This window comes from Ischnura elegans, chromosome X (genome assembly GCF_921293095.1).
Source record: "Ischnura elegans chromosome X, ioIscEleg1.1, whole genome shotgun sequence".
Taxonomy (NCBI): domain Eukaryota; kingdom Metazoa; phylum Arthropoda; class Insecta; order Odonata; family Coenagrionidae; genus Ischnura; species Ischnura elegans.
In genome coordinates this window covers 93,150,610-93,164,545 of record NC_060259.1, presented here as the reverse complement: position 1 = coordinate 93,164,545, position 13,936 = coordinate 93,150,610, and the positions used below count along the sequence as shown (strand labels likewise).

Here is a 13,936-nt window from a genome sequence, read left to right as displayed (position 1 = left end):
TGAATGTGTGTACACTGTACCATCAGATTTACAATCATTTATTACCTTCGGTTTAATTACTCTGTACCATCTTATTGTTTGATCAGACTAAACCGCTTCTCCATCTTAGGTGGACTGTTGTTAATGGATAACCATAATCGCTGCTTTCCGCTTTTCTTGTACCACAGTCATATTCCATCTGCCTTATTTCACTACGACTCTTGCCCAGCATGAGCATGAACTATGTATGTAGCAGACTGCACTAAGTAATTTGTTTATTCTACGGATGCATGCTTTGACCCCGACTTTCTTCCAACTCTCATTAATTTTGAGTCTCATCACTAGCGTATCTCTCTATTGTTTCCTAGTCTACCGCACATTTCACCATTTACTGATCTATTCTACATTCTTCACACTTTCATCATCTAACTCTCTTAACGAGAAATGCAACCTTCATCTTCGCTGATTCTCTGACAAATCGATCACAATTTTATCTCGTACATATCACTTTCCTTCGTATACACTTTCATTTTAATTAAATTTCTCAGCCCAAGGGCCGTTAGAATTATAGTTTGATACTTAAATAATAACGGAAATATTTTATATTAGCATTAAAAGAAAATCGAACATTTCCAACGAAAATGACTGACGAGGCCGCAGCAACCCGCTGAAAGTCCTCTTTCCTGTAATTTATTATCTTTAGTGCTTATGTCATATACATATGTCTCTTGATTTTCCATCACTGACCATCAAAAGTAATGCTTTATATTTTTCATATCTCATGGACTGATTTTTTCCACTATTTATCATTTAAGTTGCAGAAATCTCAGTCTCTTACTCAGTACGTACTTCACTTGGTCCTACGATTCACTGATTACTAAAAATATACGTTTCTAATACCTTAACTTACTTTTTTTTCATTTCTTCATAACTTCTATACTTAACAGACTCATGATAATTTCTTGGTTCATCACACGAAACGGCATTTTTCTTGTTTTCTAAAGTTTTAGTTACATGCTGACATTCATACCAGTGAGATAACATATTAAAGCCAATAGAATTGACGTAACATGTATCCTGAAGAGTTTCATTGGTGCACAATGGTCCCTAATCGAAAATCGCCGGACGAAAGTCCAACAGTTTTTTTTTGTGATAGCTTCTTGAAACTTTGGAAAAATACGCGATGATTACATTGCAAGTAATTCCTTCGAGGTATTACTCGTTACTTCGATCCAGAGGCTCAAATAGGACCGAATTTCCAAAATAAACACGCCCGCTCTCATTTTTCTTCAAAAATCTTAAGATTTAAGCTGACGTAGGAATAATGGAAGGATTTTCATGGAAATAAAAACATGGCCATTTTTAACAGAATAACTTGTCTAACCTAAACACCAGTTTCGGACGATTTGAGAATATTTGAGGAATGTTACGTCACATAGTGAAGGGCCTTTTTTCGGGTAAATTTTACAAAAGTAGACAACATATTCCAAGAAAAGACCCTGGGGTGCGAAAGATATTCACTAAAGATATTTCTAGATTATCAAGTGGTAATATTTGAAAACCTTCATGTGAAATGATCTCAGAAAAAGCTCTTTTGAACTTTCGTCCGGCCATTTACAATGTGCGGTCTTTCGACTGGCTATACAGCGCTATAATTTTCTTTAAATTTTACTTTTAAGAGCGCTCAATGGTAAAAAAGGGCTTTCCTCTAAATTAGTTGGAGTGACTCCAAGCATTTCCCCACCCACCCTCTCATTCTACCTGTTGCGGGAATGAGCGGAAATCTTTGGCGTTGTTTCCCTTACGGGCAAAACACTCTCGTAGCTTCCACTCGTTACGCTGTAGTGACCCTGGTTTTGTGAAACGACTTACTAATTTTTCAGGTTGACATTTTATAAATATATTACACCAGAGTGGTGTACGTGGTTATGGATTTAAGCCACTTCTTAGAGAAATGTGCATGGATTAAGGCTAAAATAGGTCCTCCTTACACCCAAAGGAAGCCATCTCTTAAGAAATGCAACATTGATGCCTGCATAGAGAAAAATTCATATTTAGGAGATCACTTCTCCGAAATTTGTGATAGATAGCCAAATATTACAGGGGGATTTAGATACTTTTAAATCAATACAAATGGACGTTAGGTATCGAAATCTTAAAAAACTTTTCAACTTACACGCTTCAATGCCTTTTATATCATATATGGTACACTACACTCATTGCCGGTTATTTCTGAAGGGCACAACTCTTCCTCTCTAATTCATGGTGTATCAGATATGATACACTCTGTCGATATACTGAGTGGTTCTCGAAGCAGTCTGTAGGTGCCAAAATTGATCAGCTTCTATTATGTTGAAGGAAGTCAGCTCACGCATGAGAAACGAGAAAGAGGATTTACCCGAGTGATATCTACAAATGTAATTAGTAAATGTACGGCCGTCAATGAAAAGTTTTCAATGAGTATGAGAAATGAAAACCTTTTGTGGAAAATTAACAAATGTGCGAAACATACCCATTTAATGTAAAAGCTGCCTATCACCCTAATGTATCATGTGTGGTACATATACTTCCATAAAAATTTTAAAATAGCAGAAAAATAATTAAAATGTAGTAATTGAAGCGTTACTGGATATATTTTATTTAAAAAATTTAGGCACATATTTAGAAAATCATGTTGCTAAGGGTTAATTTTGTAAATCAATCGGTTGAAGAGCTTCGAGTTTTTCTCATTGAAATAACGTTAAACAGATTAAATATTTTTATTTTATTAACACGATGACAGCGAGTATGAATATGAAAGACATATTGCGAGGGTGGATGAAACTATCAAGTACCAAGGAAGTGGAAAACTTGAATTTCATAGGAAATAGGTACTTGGACTTTGTCACAGCGGGAAGAGTTATACTAGCTCTCAAATAGAGTAGTACACTCTCAATACTTATTTCTGGCAGGAATACTGAGATAACGTGGCATTTTGCGCATCATTTATTGAAATTTATGTCCAAACAGTACTGTCTCCACGTAAAATAATTTCTAAACTTACTTCAGGTCTGCTCTTCTAGTTAATACGAGGGCCGAGCTGCATTTAAAGAGATGGATGGATCACTTAAGTTGCACTGCCGAGTAATAATTATTATTTACTTAATGGTACTGAATAATTGATAGGATGAAGTAAAAAACCGGAGAAATCCTTAAGTAATATCGTTTACAGATGGTTAAAATTTAAAAAGAAGATAAAATAGGAATATGCACTTGGAAATGGGAATTTTGAAAGAAAAATGAGCCACCCGAACAGAAAATATGGAAATAGTACGGAAATAATGAATGCTAATATTAACGACGGGAGTTGAGCAAAAGACGGGAAAATGAGATTTGAGAAGAGCGCAATTTGGGTAGTGCAGTGATAATAGAGCAGCGAGGGGGATGTGCGAATCCGAGAGCCAAAGGACTCGAGAGACATGGGAAAAGAATGGCGGAGAAGAGGTCATCAAGGATGATGATTATTTTGAAGGACCGAAATCTACAAGCAGACCAAGAACGCGATGACGGGAATAATTTGAAAGAATCACAGATAAACATATCATTGCCATTCATTTTAAGCCCAAAAGCAGTAAATAAAACCTGAGCATTAATTCCTAAACCTAAACTAAAATTTAAATTAACCTCGATTTATTCTTCTGTCAACGTCATGAATTATGTGTGGTTGCCCCTTTTTCTTCAAAATAAATCAATTTAGACGGTTGAGAATCAAATAAACACTGCATTTTTTCAAATTTCAATACACTATCCGCGTTTCCCAGAGTGAAGCATAATCTGGTGAAAATATATGCAAGTGGGATTGCTGTGTGTTGATGCCCGCCTCTGCGTTGGGTACCTACATTACACCGAGTCGCGCCAAAAATGAAACACATTCAATTTGATAGGTCAGTGACAGCAGTACGTAAATTATGGAGATAAACGTAAATTGTGGAGCATCATTTAGTAAATGGGCACAGGGAAAAATTCACGCCACTGATTTGGACACGTAAGCGTTGATCTTCCAGTGGCTATTTTTACTTCACCTTCTCCAATTCACAGCTCTGTGCCAATCACTAGTGTTCCCCTCATTGCAGCTTAAAAAGTGCGAAGTTCAGGGGAGTGACAATGATATCCTTTGCGCATGCCCATATCACTGCTTTATATATCTCCAAACTTAAATTTCCAGTGGCTCTCGCTCAAATTCGCGCAAAGATCCGTTTTACGCACGAAATTCATTCCAACTGTATACGTTTCCGTTGCTTTCGTCTTTTATGCCTAGCTTTATCACAAAGTTTCAGATCTTGCTCTCTCTGAAAGTACACGCCTCTGTTTTTGCTTCGGTGCGATCCATACAATCTGCGGGACAATCCATACAAACGGGACCTACTGGCAAACTTTATCACAGCCGAAGCAAAGGCCAGTATCTATCATTGTTTTACTGCAACGGAAAAAGGAGAAAGATCAGCTCCAAAATACGCCGAATACTTTAAAAAAAGAATTGAAAGAAGAATCAGGAGGGAGTACCTATACCATAAATTCAAGTGCGACATAAAACCCTTCATCGACATGTGGTGTCAGGGCGGCGTCCTTTCCGAAGTGGAAGAGACGGAATCAGGGGACACCATTTTAAAAATAAAGATAGAGCCATAAAAAAAGAAGAATGTAATAATAAGGGCGGAACCTTACGGGAGCATCACCACTCGGAGGGGGGGGGGGCGGAGGGATGGGGTCCAAGGTTGCGGTAACCAGCCCCTTCGGCGGACCTCCCCTGTGCGCGGCCCTCCCCCTCGGAGAGTGCAAAGGCGGTGAAAGAGACATTAAACGAAAAAAATAATGACTGAATGAATGAAAATGAAGAAAATAATGATTTTTTGAGGAATAAAAGAAGGTGACGATGAAACATTTTTAAACCTTAAAAAAAAACCGCCCATTTAATAATAATAATAAATACAATCTGCCTGGCCCACTCATTACTTATTGAAGAGAACTCTCAATGTGATACGCTTGGACTATTTTTTATTTCGAAGCCATTCGCTCTTGGTAGCTCCATTCCGCAAGGTGATTGTAGTTATTCACAAGCGACTAGGTATTCGCATATTTGATTCAGCAGCGTACCCATCAAACAAGTGTGCAATGATCCTTCGTCAGAATTCCTTTCTACAAATATAAATCCCATGTTTCGGTTCCTGTCAAATCGCAATTCCCATTTACTCCTCCCTGAATTTATAAGTGCCTAACATTCTGAAGTAAACCGGGAATTCCTCGATTTTTCCCGACAGTAAATGATATCTTTGCAAACATAGGACGTGGAACCTTGTTTATTGTGCCTCATTCATTCACAGATCTATTGTTTTTAGAACTAATTTGGGAGCGGACCAGAAGACGCCGTACCCCTTTTTTCCATCCCAACAAAATGTCTCCTTTTAAAAAAACCACCCATTTAATAATGATAATAATAATAAGCTCTTGCAGAGGTTACGTAGGAGAATTTCAGCCGTGGAAAATAAAAATAGCAAAATGCGACTGGCACATTGTGTGACTCTTTCCAAGAGATTGAACAATCATCGGGGGAATCTCAGTGACAGGAATTTGAAAATGCATTTGGTTCCGAAAATATCCGATCCGAAAGACCCGGCTCCGAAAATCAAGGATCCGATCCGAATCCGGATCCGATAAAAATCCTGGATCCGTGCATCCCTAATTCCCAGCTCTTGGAGTGAGATTAGAGAATTAAAGAGTTCACGTTGGGAATTTATAAGTTAGGATATAATTTCATCGAATGAAAAACAAATAATGATCAAAAAATTCCGTTTTACGCTCAAACTGCATAGCAAGGAGGCCATGAAGTGCATGCGAGCGGCCGGGGCTGCTTTCATGGACTCCTTTTCTTCCCAGCATTCTCCTTCGCAAGGTTTTACACCAAAGGACTATCTTCCTCAATGCCTTATCCCTGTACTCCCGTGCTGTTCATATGGATGGACACCCCTAAGCCTAAAAAGGGAGGTACACTCAATATACTCCAATGTCCTCCTCACCGAACTCTTAGCACGAAATATTTTCACGAATACATGCACTCAGTCTCAATGAGCCACCGGAGAGAGTATCTTTACACAAAAAAAGGGATTCAATGAAAGTCCTTAAATGATAAACGTAACACTCCTTCTTTACTTATACTGAGGACACCACAACATTTGAATACTTAGCGGCAATTCTCAACGAGCACAACATCAGTGTGAATTACACGTGTGTCTATGTTCTAATCGTCTAATTCCCCAATTACCTCTGTAAAAATAACTGTAACAAGTGGAACTTTATGTAAACGGGAGCAGGATTTAGCACGTGAAACATGTCTCCCAAATTTTTGTATCCCATTAACTTGGCTGGCTAACAAACACGAGGAGTGAATTCAACCTTGAGCACATGATGAATAGCATGGGGAGAGGCCGATCAGAACGCTTTCTCATGTGATGTTCCATAGGGCTGGCATGACATTCCCACATCCTCATGATGACTTGAATGTGCAAATGCTCGCAAATGAATCGAGGGAGCAAAAGGACACGGGAGAGTGCTCGAGCTCATTGTTTTCGCCCCATTTTAAGAGGAAATAATCCCGCTTCACCTGTTTAAGCACTAATTGAGGCGATCAAATCGTCACTTGAATGAAAATATTTGCCTTTGGTGTGGATTTCACTGTTGGTAATTCATAGTCCTTTCCTTTCCTTCATACAGTCACACTTATTCTTCGTGATGGAATATTTAAATGGTGGCGACCTCATGTTTCACATACAGCGAACGGGGCGCTTTGAGCAAGACAGAGCCAGATTTTACGGCGCCGAGGTCGTCTCCGGACTGAAGTTCCTTCACAAAAAGGGTATTGTCTACAGGTAAGTTTTGATCGCTGGCATTTCTCCCGAACAATGAACGTGCGAGAGAAAGGGGGTGTGCTAAGAGAAACTCCCGAAAGGAACATCAGTAACATTATCGCGGAGGTCATTCTCCCGAATTTCAGAGGACGCATCACTTTACCCGCTCGACCTTTGGAACGCTTGGTCTTTTGTGGCGACTTATTACTTGCTTCAAACTATCACCTTGACATTATCAGGGCATATGGAGTGGACATTTCTGTAAGTCACATTTGAAAATTTCACGCCAGCATTTGGGCCCGAAAAAGGAAGCTGTTGACAAATGTCTACTTTTTATAATCTGAACATTTCACGAAGATAGCGTGAGTTAGGGACGAGAATTCGTCACCAAATGAGAGCAATTCGCGAGGTCGGCTTGTTTCCAACGGCTGATGGTCTCTATTAACATGAGAAACTGTCTCTGGCGTTACTTTGTGGAACTTTTCATCATAAAATAAAAACATTTTGTTCCATTCCACACTTTATTTTAAATAGTACGACCCGGGTTTCTTCATATCATGCTATCATCAGGTATATATCATGATGATAGTATGATATGCAGAAACCCGGGTCGTACTATTTAAAATAAAGTGTGGAATATAACAAAGTATTTTTATTTTATGTCTCTATTAACGCCCAAGTATCAATGCGCTGATGCAAACATTCTCTGCGAGTCAAAGATTTCTCAGCGCTATTGCAAGCGCATAGCCGTGAAGGCCATCGAGGTCCCTTGCAACCCAATAGCTTCAGCGGGGACCCGGGATTTCAATTAAGTAACACACAGAGACCAGTAAAAATACTTGGGAAACGTAAAATAAGAAAAAAATACATTCCATCGGCCATCAGCCTATCCCATGGTTCCTGACTCCCCTTTAGTGGGCATAAAAATGGTTAGTTTGAATCTTAGAACTGCACGCCTTGAAGATGAGAAGTTTTTTCGATGCGTCATGACAAAGCATCGCCCGTTGAAAATGCCGTCCTCACACATAGGTGACTCGGTGTGATCATGTTGGTGGCCATGAGACTCACGGCCCAGCAGTGAAGCCACCCTTTCGACGCTTTTTGTAGGCAACGGGCACACTTTCAGGGTTTAAATTTTGGGCAATTCACCAGGGATTGGAATCTGGGACCCTTTGGATGCTCCCCGAAATGGATTCAGCTTGGTAAATTCCACCAGACTGTGCATAACGTTGACTTGAGCATGCTTTCGAGCTCCGGTAGATGTGCGTGCCCATTGAGCGGACAGCATCCACAGGCGCACCTCTAATTGAACCAATGGCTCCACACCACGCCCTCATATTAGCATAGAGAAAATCCTTCCATTTATTTCACTTCTCTCTATCGTTACCCGGGAATAGGAGTCAAAATGATGAGTACCTGTCACTCCCTAGGACTAAAACTACCTAGGTGGTTTCCCTCTGATTCTTCTATTGCACAAGAGAGATGCGTATTTACAGCTTCATAATTTAACTCAGTGATATGTGGCAAATTGTTGTGGATCATACTGGAATATAATTAAATTAAAAAATATATAATATTACCGTAGATGACTCATTCCTATAATACTTATCCTTTAAGCGCTACAACAAGTTTTCACGCTTCCTCGTCATCCTCAGGTACTCTAAAGATACCTCAGACGGAGTACCGGAACAGACGAAAGCGTTGCATCTAGTTTTACTTGTTAATGAAATAAAGTTAGACATGGACGATGACCAATTGTGATTACACTTTATAGTGAGTCTCAGGATTTTTTCCGCCCGTGATGATAATCATTGTTTATTAGGCCCGTCTGGGATGTAGGCGAGAGTTGACTGGTTAAGAAAAGAAATGTGGGTTTCTACAATAGCCTTTCATTACTACCTTAAATTGGGATAGTTAACCACCCCCGATAATGCTCGTTCACTAGGCTAGTCTCAATCGCCGTTGGGAGTGGACCCGCCTCCGACATCCCTCCCCTCACCTCTTACCCATCACTCCAACACGTCTCCTCTCCTTTCGTTTGCACACATTTTATGGGCATCACTGGTAATGAATAATTAAGATAGGCTAATTTCTCGACAAAAATGCCTGACTAGCCGTAAATATTCGTAGAAAAGTATGATTGCTCTCTTCATTCCGACCACACGCCGAGGAGCGGTTTCTCAAAGCAAACAAAAAATTTCGCAGACGTGAAATATGTTCCGAAAATTTTTATTTGTCAGCAAGATAGTAATTAATACCGGTGAGCATGTGTGACTAGCCCAAATTATCTTCTGGCACCAAATGTTGTAAGGGAGAAAATGGTCGGATGAGTGAATGTTTGCTGGGTTTGTGGGAGAAAGTGGCAGGAATGGGAATGAAGATAGACGAAAGAACAAAACCATTGAAAGAGGCGACGGAGAGGAGAGAATGTATTTGGGGGCTGAGATTCACAGCTGACGATGAAATAGCAGTTGGTCGGCATTGGGTGAAGGAGAGGTCTCGCTCACTTCACCCTTACTGTCAATACCACCGACACTGACAACAGAAAATATAACTAATTGGACCAGAAAAATAGTTATCGACGAAATTAACGCCGATGTAGTTCAATGACTTCTGGTCTCGAATTAGAGAATGTAAAATGCGTTTATTTGTTGACGACGCTGTGTTTTATCGCGAAATAGGTGTTAATTTGCAATCCTATCATACCTGAAGAACATTCATGCGAGGAGCCATGAGTGGAGATTAGAACTCAATCTCAGGAAATGCACGTCTCACTAACCTCTTGTATACCTAGAGGACATATTTCATATGAAGACGTAACTCAAATGTGTGGGAGTTACGATAACTTCAAACCTGTCGTGGAGAGGACAGGCAAAAAATATTTTTGGCAGAGTCGTAAAGAAGTTTGAATTTTTCGCGCAATTTGCGCATTGCGGGTGACTCCGTAAATTTATCACCGTGTCTAGTCCCGGTATACTTCAATGAAGCTAGGATTCGTCAAGCGTGTTGTGGGAAGGACTTCGGACGAAAAAGTAAAAGAGAGATATTTTCCACTAGTCGGGCCGCCACTAGAATACACGTGTGTGTCCTGTATTGCCGCCTGAAAAGCATCCCGAATATCGTGGTATGGTGGTGAATGGAGAAGATAGAGGAAGACTCATAGGAGAGAAAAACGCCGCAGTTGTAAATGGGCGAGGAGAGGGGAATTGTGGAGGAGATGTATGATGGAGGCAGAGGGCGTGAGCACTAGGGTAGAGGATGAAAACCGTATTTATGGTTAGTGGGGAAGGAAGGGATCAGGATTTAAGGATAAAATATTTATGAATAGGCCTTATCACTAATTGAAGAGTGAACGTCTGTGTAGGGTGGGGGAATGCTGTGGGGGTTCGTTTAAACTATGATAGTCGTAAATGTCTCTCAGCCGATAGGGTAGTAGTGTTCAGATATTTTCAGTGAAATCAGGAAGCGTGTTGAAATGTAATTCTCGAGTAAAATTTCATCACAAATTTTCACCAATGCTAGACTCTTCTCTATCTTATTTCTTTTTCCGTTCTTCCAATTTGCTGTGTCCATGGCTTCGACTCTACCCGGAAAATCAACGCCCGCGCTAATGCTTCAAAACCTTCAAGCAATACATCTTTAATCCATAAGAAATAACACTTTTTTCCTGCTACGTTAATGTGGCTATGATTCCAACACTAACGTTTTCTATGAGCTGTTAATGCATGACTTTCCAAACCAAATATTTGTACCAAATTTTATAAGACTGTCTTTTGTACGAAAGCATCCTTTTTCTTACAAATTTTTCCAATTTCTTGGATAAACTGCTACTAAAATTATCAGTAAAAGGTCCCAGAAATTGACTGCTCTGGGAAATGATGCACTCAATCTGATAATTTCATTCGTTGTGGATACTTTATTTTTCTTATAATTCTAATTCTTCTCTCATGAACAAATGATTTTTCTTTTCCATCTCTCAAACTGTGGCACTCAGGGACCTTAAGCTGGACAACCTCCTCCTCGACTTCCACGGCCACGTGCGGATTGCGGATTTCGGAATGTGCAAACTTCAGATATTCTTGGACAGAACAGCCGATACATTCTGTGGAACTCCGGATTACATCGCCCCAGAGGTAAAACGTATTTCACTTCTACAGCACAACTCTACGCCTGGCATACGTTGAGTTTACAACAGCCCATGGAAGGGATTACAAGCTTAACAAACTTAAGTAAACAAACACCCGCAATATATGACATTCCCACAGCTATATTTTTCCGAAAAAACTGCTCCTATCGAGTCCATGAATTTCATTGGATGCAATCTCGTGAACGACGCGTAATTCAGATATTTCATTGATACGATCGAAGCAGTAAAATATTGCGGTAGCAGGGAACTCAGTGTCCAGCAATGTTTGCAAAGAAACTAGTTATACGACCGAGGGAAGCGAGGTTTGTTGGAGCTGCGATGGGAGAGCAACAGGAAGGACATATGCGGCTGAGTATGTGCGCTCAAGGTGGCTGCGCGGATACTAAGGCCCACATCGAAACCCTCGGCATAGTGGAAAATGTAAAAAGTTCACTTGGGAAACACTTATAATATGGTAGTAAAGGCTGCTCGGGTGCTCCATCGGGTAATCTCCTCTCACCCGGTGGACCACCCGAACAGCCTTCACTACCAGCATACGCCGGGAAAGCATCAGATCTAATTATAATTTGGTTTCATGATATTCGTGATTCTTTTCTTTCTGAGTGAGCATTAATTTAATTTTATTTATTATTTCAAATTGAAAAAAAAACATGTTAACAAACGCTATCGTTGAAAACGGCCGATTACGCGAGTAGTCCACGAGTGCGTCAAGAATTATTCGGTGCCATTTCAACGCTTGCGCCAAAATCGAGGCCACCCTTGTTAACACTAGCTAGCAGAAGTGCTTTCGCGTCTGCAAACCGGATTAGAAGGGCTAAGATGCGGACATCAGCAACACTACTGTCTGTAAAAAAAAAGCAAGATACCCGAGTTTGAGGAGCTCTATCGTCTAAACGAAGCAATCAATTTCAATGCAACAAAAATCATACGAAGAAGAATTTAATTCTACGTTGTATCATGTACTTTAAAAAATCTTTGGCTCAATAATATTTCCTGTACTTAATTTTTTCTCAAAAAAGTACCCGTTTTCTGCTTGTAAAATCAAGTTGTCCAACTTTGAGCGCTTAAAATTCCCGTAGTTTTCGTTCCTATAACTTGCAATTTTGATATAAAGAAGCCACATTTATTATTATTTGTTTGCTGAAAACAAATTGTTTATACCACTAAAATTAACGGAGTTGTTGTGAACAACGCAAACCTCTGTTAACTTCGAAACCAGTGGGTAAATTGATAATTGATTGGTGCTGTTGTCTTCCGTAGAATGTTAGTAATGCAAGTACATATAAAATTTATATTAAATATCAATAATAACGTCAATATTACTTATTATTTATCTACATGTTTATATGCGCGTACCGGCCGCTCCGTCGTGGGAGGGGGAGGCGAGAAGAGGCGCGTGGTTGCCACCGACACGGCAGACAGCGCGCTTCCTTAAAATGACCGATTCGCACGATGAAAGTATCGTTGTTGCACTCTCCAGGTAAACTTAAGGTCAAGTTGGGCTCAGCTTTCATCAGAATGCTTTTCTTCGACGTAAATTCTAAGCCATAGTAGCGTAATTTTTTTAGCAGAGCGATCACACTCAACGTACCGTCAAATGTATCACATACGGCTTCGATCAAAAACAAGTACATCTTACGAAAAGAATTTACCTTCAAATTTTTTACAATGGTTTGGGATGCAGATTTGGTTCAAAGACGCTAACTTACTTTGTAGTTTCCACTCATAATAAGTTCTTGCAATCATCATGATCGAGTCAGCAATGATCCATGTCTATGGTTGAAGGAAAAGTATGTGAATTACAATACGAAAAACTTGATGAATTTAGTGCATCTCCATTTCCAAAGAGAAGAATACCAACAGATTCCTTAAGCAAAAATAGCCAGATGGCATGGGGAAATCCATTCATGTTTATCGAGGCAGTTAAAACCAAAAACTCCTGGATGATCAAAATAATCATTTACTCCCTTCCAAGAAAATAAACAATCACGCCGTTGGTGAAACGATCTCACTTTCAAGGATTGCAACGGGCGAGACGGAAAAGGGAGGTTTTGCAGCGTGCAATGAGGCACATCACACAGCAAAGGTAATTTTCGAACTTGCAGCAACGGCAACAAGGACTGTGACAATCTCAAGCCGTCGAACGGCAGTAACAGTCGAGCTAATATTAATATTTTACGGATGAATTTGTAATATTTAAGGAAGTTAGAACACTCCTTTACTACCCTTGTACTTGTCCTTTTTCGTGACGCATTAAACGTTTAAAAATTACGCTCATCATCATCACTGGTCAACAATCCTAGGATTGGTTTGACGCAGCTCTCCACTCAGTTCTCCTATCAGCTAATCTTTTCACACCTACGTATTTCTTCTCTTTCACATCTCTCTTTACTTGTTCCATATATTTTGTTCGGGGTCTTCCTTTTCCATTCTTGCCTTCCACTTGTCCTTCGACGATTGTCTTCATCAGGCCATCATGTCTCAAGATGTGGCCTATGAGGTTGTTCCGTCTTCTTATTAAGGTTTTCATGAGGCTTCTCTTCTCTCCTACCCTTCTTAGGACTTCCTCGTTACTAACTCGGTCGATCCATTTGATTTTCATCATTCTTCTGTAGCACCACATTTCAAAGGCCTCTATCCTTGCTTTCTCCGCTGCGGTCATTGTCCATGCCTCACTTCCGTATACGAGCATACTCCAGATGTAGGTTCTTATAAATTGTTTCTTTACTTCCATATTTAGGTTTCCCGCTGTAAGCAGGTCTCTCTTTTGGTGGAATGCTCTCTTTGCCTGGGCTATTCTGCTGATAATTTCTTTCTTGCTTCTCCCGTCACTAGTTATCTTGCTTCCCAAATAACAGAATTCATCCAACTCTATCAGTTTTTGCCTCCCTATTTTAATGTTGGTCTTGACTTCTTCTCTTCTGCTGCA

The 13,936-nt window shown here is 40.0% G+C and overlaps 1 protein-coding gene across 4 annotated transcripts in view; it reads left to right on the top strand.

Moving 5' to 3' along the window:
• Positions 1-13,936, top strand: part of LOC124170535 (myosin light chain kinase, smooth muscle-like) — a 98,625-nt gene that overhangs the window by 60,028 nt on the left and 24,661 nt on the right. For 2 of the 4 annotated variants that reach the window (XM_046549321.1, XM_046549320.1), the window contains 2 exons: positions 6,727-6,881; positions 10,855-10,993. The exons of 1 other annotated variant lie outside the window; for it this stretch is intronic. In XM_046549321.1, coding sequence (XP_046405277.1) covers positions 6,727-6,881; positions 10,855-10,993 — 294 coding nt within the window. Of the gene's footprint in view, positions 1-6,726; positions 6,882-10,854; positions 10,994-13,936 lie in introns of those variants that run through there. One more of the 4 variants, XM_046549323.1, reaches the window with a different exon arrangement.